General features: G+C 33.0%; 1 protein-coding gene across 3 annotated transcripts; it reads right to left on the bottom strand.

Moving 5' to 3' along the window:
• Positions 1-1,939: 1,939 nt before the first annotated feature.
• On the bottom strand, positions 1,940-10,116 carry LOC122723720 (activating signal cointegrator 1 complex subunit 2). Of its 3 annotated transcripts, XM_043956857.1 has the most exons (9): positions 9,448-10,115; positions 8,780-8,939; positions 8,626-8,687; positions 8,226-8,320; positions 6,362-6,475; positions 5,588-5,653; positions 5,127-5,224; positions 4,453-4,871; positions 1,940-3,474 (listed from the first exon to the last, which is right to left on the bottom strand). In XM_043956857.1, the coding sequence occupies exons 1-9, from the start codon at positions 9,890-9,892 to the stop codon at positions 2,276-2,278; spliced, it is 2,658 nt and encodes an 885-aa protein (XP_043812792.1). In that variant the 5' UTR covers positions 9,893-10,115; the 3' UTR covers positions 1,940-2,275. The 3 variants fall into 3 exon arrangements, with proteins under 3 accessions (XP_043812792.1, XP_043812793.1, XP_043812794.1); XM_043956858.1 differs by lacking the exon at positions 8,780-8,939 and having other exon boundaries at positions 8,226-8,309; positions 9,448-10,116; XM_043956859.1 differs by lacking the exon at positions 9,448-10,115 and having other exon boundaries at positions 8,226-8,309; positions 8,780-8,827.
• Positions 10,117-12,128: the final 2,012 nt, after the last annotated feature.

The raw sequence follows: 12,128 nt of genomic DNA, 5'->3' as shown, positions 1-12,128 counted from the left end.
ATTCTTTCAATTTTAATAATTTATAATAATATAGTTTTTGTAATTTTAATATCTATAATAATTTAATTCTTTTAATTTGAGTTAAGGGATGACTAATGATAAATTTAATAGGAGAAATATTTTATTAACGAAGGAAACAAAAATTCAAGGATTAAATTATTCTCTTTGATTCAAAAAAAGGATAAAATTATTCTCTAAAAAGGACTAAGTTGTGAATTTTGATAAAGATTAAGATACATAAATTATCCTTCTTAAACTGAAAGTTAAGAGGAGAAAGAGATTATCAGATTAGGGAAGAAAATGAATAGCCGCATAAAACATAGTTATTGAGCATCCCATTCAAAATAAACCCCCCAAAAAAAGGAAATAACAATAAACTTTCTTCAATCAATTTTGGCCAAAATTCTATCATTTTATTTGTAACTAAACAAAAGTCATATTGACAAAAATCAGATCTTTTTTTCCCTACTCTCACCTCTCTTTTGTTTTATTTTTTTTTTAATATAAGTATTGATAATATAAATGATACATTTTCAATATAAGTCATTTTATATAGTTATCTTAAAATTAAAAAAGAGTTTTACTCATTTTCATTTTAAAATTTATAGTTTAATTTATATTAAAATAATATTCACAATAGTTTAATTTATATTAAAATAATATGTGAATAGTAAATAGTAATAATTTTTTTAATATTATCAAGAAATATTGACGAAATAAATAAAATATAATTATTAATTAAAAAATAAAATAAAAAAGTGTGTAAGAATTTTTTTTTTGATTTTTATATTAAATTAATATTTTATAATATAACTTTTATATTAATAGTTTTTTTATGATATTTAAAAATTATCAGTATTTATTAATAATATGATATTATAAATATTATTTTAATATAAATTAAATTATAAATTTTAAAATAAAAAAAAGTAATAAAATCAGACGGTATCTTTTTATACATTATCCTAAAATTTATTACTAAGATGAATATGGAATTACTTATTTGTGCAGCAAATTTAAATTAAATGATCCATTTTCATCTTAAATTATAATGATAATAATAATAGTCTTGTGACTTTTCATCAATGGCACACATAGTATTAATAGATAGTCTTGACTCTTGAGTTATTAATAATTAAATATTTAAGTGTCTCTCAAATTATTCAAATAAAATAAAATATAATATATATAAATTTACTTGTCAAATTGGCATTCATATCATTATCTAACTAACTAATTATATTATTATGGTCAAGTTGAATAATTAAATTAATGATAATGAAGCGCCAACATACAACGCTTAAAGAGATTTGGCTTTAACTTTTACTCTATTCTTGCTTTCTAGAAACTTTCTTTTTTGATGACAGGATTGAAGTAAAACCATAGAATATTTTCCTATTTCTCTTAATAAATAATTTATTTTTCTATACAATTAAAAGGTAAAATTTACCACTGAAAAATTAAAATATAAATTTTTTTTTTTAATTTATCTATAAATTATTATTAAAAATATCCAATTAAAATAATTATTTATCATAATCGAAAATTTAAGCTTAATTTTACTTAATTTAGTTAACTTTATTTGGACATTTAATTTTTTTAATATAATTTAAAGTAAAGTTATCATTAACCAAAGAAAAAAGCAGCTGTCATTAACTAAACTTAAAAACAAATATACCTTATATTCAGATAAGAAAATTTGAAATATGAGATTTAAATTTAATAAAAAAATATTTTATCCAATTCATTATAATTCAATTTATTTATTTATTTAACTCAAAATTTTCATTTAAAAAAAAATCATGCATAATTTTAGTAAAATTAATTTAAATTATTTTCTGCAAACGAAAAGATACTAAATTTTTCATGACATGGACAGTATCATACTTAAATATAAATTTTAAATAATTTATAAAATAACATTACTAAGAATCTAAGATGTTGCAATTTGAAATTCATAATTTAATAAATATTTATGCTAAATTAATTCAAATCTTCAAAATCATATATATTGTATTTCCAGCCCGGGAAGGTGGAAACAAAAAGGGCGGAGTAAATAGCAACATCAAATCTTTCACTTCCCAGTTCCTAGTAGAGACTTTCTGGAACTTTTGGAGGACCAGTAAGAACAACCCTCCAGAAATGGCTGTTCAGATTTGACTAATTGGAAAGGATCCAACTATACACTTGTATTTATATCTCAACATATAATAATCTTTGGCAAGCGTAGAAAGTTTTCTTCATAGATTATCTTCCTGAAAATTTTGCAAGTTCCCTAAAAACCAGACAATCCTGAAAAGTGCTTATGCATAGCTCTATCCTTCCTGTAATTGTTGTTTCCTCTTCCCCTCCTTCCCCTGCCCCTCGGATTTCCTGCATTTCCTCTCCCTTGCATCTCAGAACCATCAGATTGGTTATCCTGCTCTTCATGAGACTCCCTCGGCCTTCCTCCCCCTCCCCTTCTGCCTCTACCCCTGGGATTCCTCGTGTTTCCTCTCCCTTCCGTTTCTGGTTCATCAGATTCTCTCTGCTGTTCTTGCTCCTGATACTCCATCAGCTTCTTAACTGCACCTATGGGAAGGTTACCACCACGTCCAAGACCATAAATTAGATCTCCCTGTGCTTGATTAACTAGCGAAGCTTCATCGGAATTTGCGACCGCAACTGACCCAGCGACCTTGTAGCTATAGTTCTTTCCATCCTTGACAAAGTATTGCGGCTTTTTCCTGGATCCCCACTTCGTACTAGAAGCAGTTTGAACAGAGCCTACACTTTCAGTCCCTGAAGGTTTTCCCAAGCTAGAGCCAACTTCGCTCCTAAATATTTCGTTCTCCTCCAACCCTGAATCTGCAACACTCAAACCTAGATCATCAAAGGAATCATCATATTCATCTTCGTACTCGTACTGTGAAATCAGAGCCATAGTCCTAGCTGCATCCTTGTCATCTCTGGTATTAAGAGTATAATGTTCTTGCACATCATGAGATTTTCTAACAAACCTCCCAACTGTAGATGAGGACGAAACAGATGGACTGTCAAATTGTCGTTCTCCTGCTACCCCTGTATTGGTAGAATGAGTTGGTGTCGTCGAAGGGAATGGTGTAGATTCAACTAACTTCCCCTTTCCTTTATCCTTTGTCAAAGCAGACTTGGCTGTTGGCATGATCTGCAGTGATGTATCCAAACACTTGAGATCTTCATGAAGAGTCCCCTCGAGTATTCTCTGAATCACCTCTTCTGGATCCTGGTTATAAACTTCAAGACAGGCAGCTAAGAACCCCTTACCATAATCAGGAAATAAGTCCTTTATTTGACTAATTTTGGACTCTTTGATGGCTGCATCTTCATCCATTTCAACTTTGTTGTTTGAAACAGGGATTGGCATAACTGGTTGCTCCTTAACAGTGCCCTTCAGAGAACACATCATTATCCCAGATAAATACTGTAGTTGTTCATCATCTATGAATATCCATCCTGGGAGGAACAAGTTAAACAATAAGCATAGATAGCTTCAAAGCTCAAATTTCCACAACTGTACTTACTCAAGTAGCCTGAAAGGAAACTCATACTTAGGAGAATAAAATCAATGTAGACCAAACCTAGCATCATTCTAATGGCAGCTATGTGGATACATGAATGAGAAGGTAAATTACAAAGCTAATTAGGCAGTTGTCAAAAATTCAAGCCCTGCATTATCAGAACAACCCATCAGTCCAGATTTTTCCATCTGGAAGATAACTCTGCCAGGCTGTGCACATAACAATTTTCTGTGTCAGCCTGTCAGGCCACAGATAAAAAGACAACAATTGACCCATGCATGCTTGGCAAAAAGCCATTGTGCCAAGAGAAGTGACAATATCTTTCTCGAGAACACAAGTTACCTAGTTTGATGCGGCGGCCAATTATGCATTTATTTATACTTTTTAGTTCACTGAGCTGCTGCATAACATTTGCACCTCAATTACCAAATCAAGCATTTAAACATTTTCTTCAACTATGTGGCAATGTCATCTCAAGCAAGAACCAACACTATGAGACAGTGCAAAGTAGAGCCATTAGTATTAATAAATTTTGGGTAATTACAAATGAAATACAACTAAACACTCTCAATTACACTAGCCCTAATTTCCAAGACATTGACAATGTCATCCCTGAACCGTCATTATGACAGTGCAAAGTAAAGCCACTAGTAGTAATAAATTTTGGGTAATTACAAATGAAGTACAGCTAAACTCTCTCATTTACACTGGCCCTAATTCCTAAGACATTGACAATGTCATTCCTGGAAAATTGAACATATTTGAACTCATGAAAGATATTTAATTATTTATTTTTCTCCAAAATTATATTAAACAGCCACAGTAACACCGACATCACGACGATATCAGCATGGATTGCAATATGCATCTAACTGATTGTATGAAAACAAGACTTTGTTAACAGGCCACTCACCAGCATCCTGTAAGCTCTGCAGTTTACTCATTAGATGGTAATTCTTATCAAGATTCTGAAGAAATGTATTTCTGTGCTGGTTGTCCTGGGTGTACAGCAGAACTCCACTGATCTCCCTAAAGGTTTGAATCAATATATCTGCTCTAATGACAGGGTCCTCCACTTTTGCTGGAAAAATCTTTGTTATGGCTGGAAGGGGAAGGCAATCTGTGAATACTTCATTACTTAAATAGCAAATATCCAATAATTTCCAGCCCAGTTTGAAAATTCTCATGGATAACATCTTCAAACTAACAGAAATATTTGATATCGATTCTTCATCTCCTCCTGTCAACATAATTCGGAACCCACGCTGTAAAGATGGAAGCAAAGTATCATGCAATCTTGCAAGCATGACCAACAATTCTTCAATTCCATAACTGCAAAGATGACCAAATTATGAGACGAAGCCAAGTTTTCCAAGAATTTGCTGAAATATAGCTCCAATTCAAATGCAATGATCAAGTTGACTTATATTTGACTCAGTATAGCCATATAATTAGCAAATTGCAAGCACCCAGAAGAAGGAAACACTAATAATTCCGCATGACATACAAGCATATTTTCTGATCGTCATAAACAATTTCTGGCTTTTCCAGTTATATAAATTAAAGAATTCCAGACATAACAGCTACCTTGTTTCTACAGGGCATGAAAAGAACGCAGCTGCTGGTTTGTACGCATTAATAAAAGCATCCATGGAAACAACTGCATCATTTATGAAATCCATCACCTACAAATAGAACAGAAAGTCTTGAATCACAATAATGGATCTTAGTAAACAACACAAATTAATATAAATATATTTGAATCCATTTTGCATCCACAACTATGCTCTAGAAGTTAGCAGCAACTTATTTTGTGGTAAATCTTTCAAGATGAAGCAGAATAAAGCACTTCTGCTTACCATGTTTGTTTCTGTGTGTGTGTATGTATAAAGTGTATATTACATTCAGCACCAAATTTTTCATTAATTTATTCATCAAGAATAAGAGAGAGAGAGAGAGAGAGAGAGAGAGAGAGAGAGAGATAGAGAAATAATTGAACAGGGTGAAAGAAAGTGTCATAAATTTACCAAACAAGAAAGAAAGTTTACCTCTAGGAAATCATAATGAAGAGAACTAGATCCACGGTCTTCATGGCTTGCAGAGGAAAATAAAGCCTATTTATGATGTCACATGGAAACGTTTATCATGACTTGCATAAAAATGTATGCATACCTATGGCTTTAATTCCAATGTTATTTTATTCCACAAACCAACGAAATTTTCCATCAACATAATACTCATGAACATAAGTTTAAAGCTTTCAGTTTCCAAACTCACTCCTCTTCCCCACAAATAAAAGCTACAACCAGCTTTGCTTTAAGTGAATAAAGAGAAAAAAGTGATACAAGTTATAACTCATAGCATAGGAGGCTATCATTAAAAACGAAAAGGTCATCACTATGAATGCAGCATGAGCAAAAGGCTAATTGAAATACCAAATACACTGAAAAAAGGGTTGATTCAGTAGGTAAACTGCACGCAGAGACTATTGCATGCCTGTTACAGTGAAGAATCTGTTATCTAGTATTCAAATATTAAAAATCTAGCAAAACAGCAAAAACAATTTGATGAGGTGTTTCACAGAAAAGCAAAGTTAACAGTTTAAAAATTATATAAACTTGTTTCAGTTTACACAAAAGCTAGAAGCACACTAAAGTCAATTGGAGGCTCACATAATTGATTAATACATACAGGATATGCTCAAAGTATACATCTAGAAAATCTTCTTGATGCAATGTGTAAATTCCATTAGCAATATCAGCACACAGCTAGATCCACTCTACGCATGATCATGATGTAGAACATAAGTGGCAAAAAGTTACCTCCAAAGATGAGATGCAACGTTGAAACATTGTGTTAACAATCTCCAAAAACTGTGACATGGCAGCAGTTAAATTATCATGGATCCCAGTCTGGGCTTGCAAAGCATTTGCAACCTGGGGAGAAATCAGGGGAGAGAGAGAGATATTTTAAAATTCAATTTAAGGCTTAGAAGAACATCTTCATATAAACACGAGCACATGCAATAATATGAGATGCCCACTACATCCATCTTCTGAAATTTCAACTTTCACAAGTATCCAGTGGAGGAGGCACTTTAACAATAATTTGCACAAACACTTCCATAACAATTTCATGACATTTCAACAGGATAAGGCAGATTATGAAGCAAAAAGTCAAGTTCTGCTATCACAGCTAAGGACAGCAAGACACTTTTATATAACTGAACTTTTTCTTTCTGGTCAAATGATGACGCAATATATGTTTGCTGAGGGAAATCAATCCATTTTTATCACTGGAATCTTCATGTATTTGAGTTATTAACAAGTCAAAATCTTGAAATTAGTTGTTACATGTCAACTGCTAATCTGATGAGCATCAATAGAAATGCATCTGTATTTTCTTGTTATGAGAACATAGGCTTAAACATCCTCATCATTTGTCTGATTTCGTCCCTCAGTCACCCTATGAACACTTACGGAAGGTATGCTTCTCCTAACTTTGGCATCATTCTTTACATTTGAAGCCTCAGCCTCCGAAATTTCGTTGATAATCTTCCACAAACCCATCCATTATCTCCAAATCTTCCACATGATTATCCCCTTCCAAACACTTCCCAATATAGCATCCTCCCATCACAAGTAATCAATTCTATTTTCTGCGCGTCCAGTATCAATTGAAGAACCAGTATTTACTGGTGTAGGGTAAAAATTCCTTACCTCTTATCAGATCTGTTACCCTTAGCTACTGCAACACCATCATCACCATTACTAGCTTCACCTTGACTCTTTCCTTCAAGAACCCGGCCATCATGGACCACATTTCATCCATAAGCACCCTCCTAGTCTCTTGAATCTCAGATCTCACCTCCTCCACGCCTCTGTCAGTCTCCCTAGTAATTCCGAAAACTGTTCTTCTAATTCAGCCATCTTGACTGCCTCCTGACTTATCACCACAGAGCTTGTCATGATTAATACCTACTTGCAACCTCAGTAACTCAATTTGGAAGCAAGGCCCACACGTTTACAGGTCTGATACCAAATTGTTACAAGAACCCTATAATATAGTAAGAGGAGAATAGAATTGAGAGGAGGTAGAACAAGGTAAGACAATAAAGGAATCTCAGATAACTTGAGAAGAATAGAAAGACATTGCATTGCCACTGAATTGTAGAAGAGTTTACATGTATTTCTCTTCCTTTAAATTAAATATCATCCTCCAATACCTGCATCAGTGACACTTTAACTGCCCAACAGATTCTATAACTACTTCCTCTTATTTCCCTCCAAAACTAACAACCAGCCAACTAAATATCCCCCCCCCCAAAAAAAAAACTACTCAGAATCCCTGCTCGTGACTCTTCAACTTCTATTCTCAGCCGCTGCTTTCCTCTTCCTCCATCTAGACCTCTTATAAGCAACAGTTCTCAGTTAAGAAGCTAATGATATTATGTTCACCAGAATTGGAAAAATAATAGTACATTCTGAAGTTATCTTTCGTCCAAGGCTAAAGTTTAGAAAACCAGGCTCGGTGAAGGCAAGCAAAAGGAGACAACAAATTGTAAGCATCCAAAATTAATATTGATCATATCCCGGATAAAGAATCAGTAATGGTATGATGAACAGAATTAAATATCTACTGAATCAGATAATTAAAGTGATCAGATGGTAGGGACAACATGTATACCAGTAACTGAGTCAATTCTTCATTTTCGTGGCCATAAATGGCACATATATCCAACAGCTTTGGCAAGTCAAGCAACTTTTTGTCCTGCAAAAGGACTACATGCAGAACTAGTAAACAAAATGGAAAAAGAAAGATATAGTAATAAGTTGAATCCTAAGCTAATAAAAAAGTCTCAGCCTAAACCAGTTGAATCCTAGAAGGCCTACGACATTAACTTTCAATTTTACAATTACAGATTCCAACTCCTGTACAGTATCTCAATTTATTATTATTATTATTATTATTATTATTTTACAACAAGGTGGAAATAGTATAGTGAGCAAGGGGAGTATTTTGGTGTCAGCTGAACCTCTTTACAATTGCAAGAAGGAAACCATGTACATGAAGTGAGACAACCCACCTGCATGCTCTCTTGAACTAAGAGTATCAGCAGCCCGAGCACCTGGATCCCTGTTGGAAGATCTGCAACAAAACAGCATCAAAATTAAGCCATGTAAAACAATGAAAATAAAGAAATGAGACATAAAACCCTACCATAGAGCATGGGAACCTACATGCGATACAATACTATGAAAACACGGCGACTTAAATCGTGTTCTCCAACAATGATGCCTGCAACAATGCCCTTAACTCCACGATGCGGGAAATCATACCATCTACTCCTATATTTCAGGAAGCTATCCAGAAACTCATGCAAGGAATTGTCACTGGCCACTAAGAAAATGCGGACAAATGTAAAATAGTGATAATTCCAAAATAAGAAAAAAAAAAGGTTTCCACCAAAAACAAGCAATACTACAATAACAAAGGCAACAAGCATATGATGGTAACAAAAATAATAATCTTTGTAGTTTAGTTAAAACAGATAGCAACAACATCAATGCACATCGCTAAGCAACTATGAGACTATGATTAGAATATCTCAAGGTGTTTCTATACTTGGCAAATAATGCCTAGGTTGTCCTTATTTTGAATCCCCAACTCCAATATAAAACACTAGTAATAACACTCGCTGCATTGCACTAGGCGACCTTAAGCATTTCATCACAAGCAGAACTATCATCAACCTTATTAAAGTCCATCAAAACCTGACAATTAAACTTGGAAAAAAACAAAAAAAGATAGTCATCTAACCCCCCATCAACGAACACCCAAAAAAACACTGTAGGAATAAACTAAAAACAAACATAGGCGAAAGGTAATAGTCCAAGTGCAAGAGTACCTTCTCTCCAGAACTCTCTAGGGCTCAACTTAAGCAACCGAGATAACTCACTATTCAAAAGATCCACAACTCTCTGAGACTCCACTGGATCCAATCCTCCTTCCTCGGCGCCAAGCCCAGCCGCCACCGCCTCATCCTGCGGCAAGTAGTTAATGAAATTGCCAACATCCTGAGGTCCCGCCGCCGTTCTGCTGGACACCCAAGCTTTATTATCTCCCATCCGGACCCTACTGGATGACGCTGCGCCGCTGCTAGCAGTCGATGCAGCGGCGGCAGAATCGGATTGCTTCGAAAGCGATTGTCTAAGAGAATTTGAGAGTGTAGGGTTAGGATTTTGGTTTCTGGGAATGAATTTTTTATTGTTTTTAGGGAAATTTCTGGCGTGGGTGCTGCTCGACTCTTGTTGTGACTTATTGTTGTTGTTGTGAGAGTAACGCTGCGACATGTTTATCTCTTGTGTGTTTCTGGTTTCGAATATACAGAACGTGAATGAGAGATTGCGGAGGAGATGAAGGTTTTGCTTCCTGATGAGTGATAGACTGGCAATGGATATCAAGTGGCGCCTCTGTACCTTGCGCACGTATTTTGCTTCCTCATTCTAGGCGTGACGTCAGCAAGGGTGGGCGATTTTGGTTTTCTCTTGGGGATCGAAGTAGAGGTAATTTTTACCCAAATTCGGTCCACCAAGGCTAATTTATCTGATACACAAATGCAAGTCTTTTTATATAAAAATTAGTCCTAACTTTAATTATGCCATTATTAATTTTATTGATAAAAGAGAAATTTAAAAGCATAGTACATTGCAAATGCTGGAATAAATGAAAAAAAATTATGAGAAATACTTTCAAAATTGTAAGTAACATTTATTCATGTATGAAAAAAAATATATATTTTATCATTTTATTTAATAAAATAAATTTGAATGTAATTTTATTAATTATTTTTTTATGTAATCTAATGTTCACTTAAAGTCGAGAAGGCATCATTAATATAGAATTGCATCACGGCATAATCTTTAAAGATCATAATATTTTAACATTCAAATTTAATTTTTTTAATCTAAAGATAACGATGAACCGAATAAAAAATATCTGAATTAATAAAAAACTCATTTTAAAGAATTAGTCGAATCTATCAAAATATTTTATTATGTCTATAAAATAAATTCACATTGTACATGCTATTATGAAACTATTATATACTAATTGATTTTATTATTGTTTACAAAATAAATTCACACTACATTTACTATTACAAAATCTCTTATTCATTGATTGATTTTATTATCGTTCACAAAATAAATCTACACTACACTTACCTTACGAGATTTTATATATCACGAAATCTCTTATTTATTCATTGATACTAATTTAATTTTCAAGTAAATCTTTAACTAACTTTATTTTATTATAGTATAAAAGCAAAATAAGTGTAAAGTTGAATATAGTATTCAATTTTTTTAGCGCATTAGTTTTAAAATTATTATTTTTATATTTATTTTAAATAATAGTATAAATAAATTTTATTATTAACTAAATGATTGATATCCATATTATACTTTTAATTTCTAATATTGTGCTAATTTATATAGATCGATCCTATTTATTAAAGATCATATATAATAAAATTATTTTTATAACTATATAATAGTAATTTTTAATTAAAAAATATTTTATACGTTAACTATTTATATAATAGTACTTTATGCTTATAATGAACTAAATCTAAACTTTTTTTTTCCTTAGAGCATGTCTGCTATAAGATTAAAGGAGTTATATATTATAGATAATAGTTAATTTAATTTAGTTATAAATAATTTTAGATTAAAATTTACATTAAGTTAATTTATCACCCTTTAATAAGTGCATATTTGTTGCAGTACCTCCTTTAGTACAATATCAATGAGTTAAATTTTAACCTCTCAACTTCTTTTATTTTTCATTTTATTATAACAAAAATTAATGGATTAATAATTAAAATGAACCAAAAATCATGAAAAATAATTTTGTTAGGGATTAATTATTCCATGATAGAATATACCATTACTCATTAATCTTATCTTATTAATCCCATACCAAATATATCCTTAAAATATAACAAAAAAATATAGTATAATTTTCTTTTAATTTGGAGAAGTTCTCAATTTGTAAAATAATGTTTTATGAGTATTGATAATCTGAGATCCAGAAGATAGGGTTTATAAAACGTTCTCTAAGTTTAAAAGCAAAACTTAGTTTGTAAGGAGGGTGTCTCCCTTTTTTATCCCACCCTTCCTTTGGCGTGTTACGACTTTTCTGCCACAGGACCACACTTGCTGTCATATGGGTCCGTACGTACGGATAATGTAGCGACCCTCTCTGTGTCAGGTAGCCATTTAATTCCCTCCGGCGCGCGAGTGGATAGGGTTGCGAAGTGACCAGGCCTATTGTCCTTTCTTCTCATGACAGGGTTGGAGAGAAGTGGACTGATTCAGGTGGAGATCCGGTCTCAGGACCCACTAAGCTGGGCCGGTCTGACTGAGGGGTCTGAATGGATCTTAGTCTTAAGGCTGAGCGGGCTGGTCCTGGTTCATTCAAGAGACCAGAGGGCTTCCAAGTGATGGATTGTCGTTATGGGTTATGGGTCTGACTCTAGACCGGGTGGAGAAATCCAGTGGTTATCAAGCATTTTTGTGAGAAATC

This window comes from Manihot esculenta, chromosome 5 (assembly GCF_001659605.2).
Source record: "Manihot esculenta cultivar AM560-2 chromosome 5, M.esculenta_v8, whole genome shotgun sequence".
NCBI lineage: Eukaryota > Viridiplantae > Streptophyta > Magnoliopsida > Malpighiales > Euphorbiaceae > Manihot > Manihot esculenta.
The sequence above is the reverse complement of the archived record's forward strand: the minus strand, read 5'-3'. Positions and strand labels throughout refer to the sequence as shown.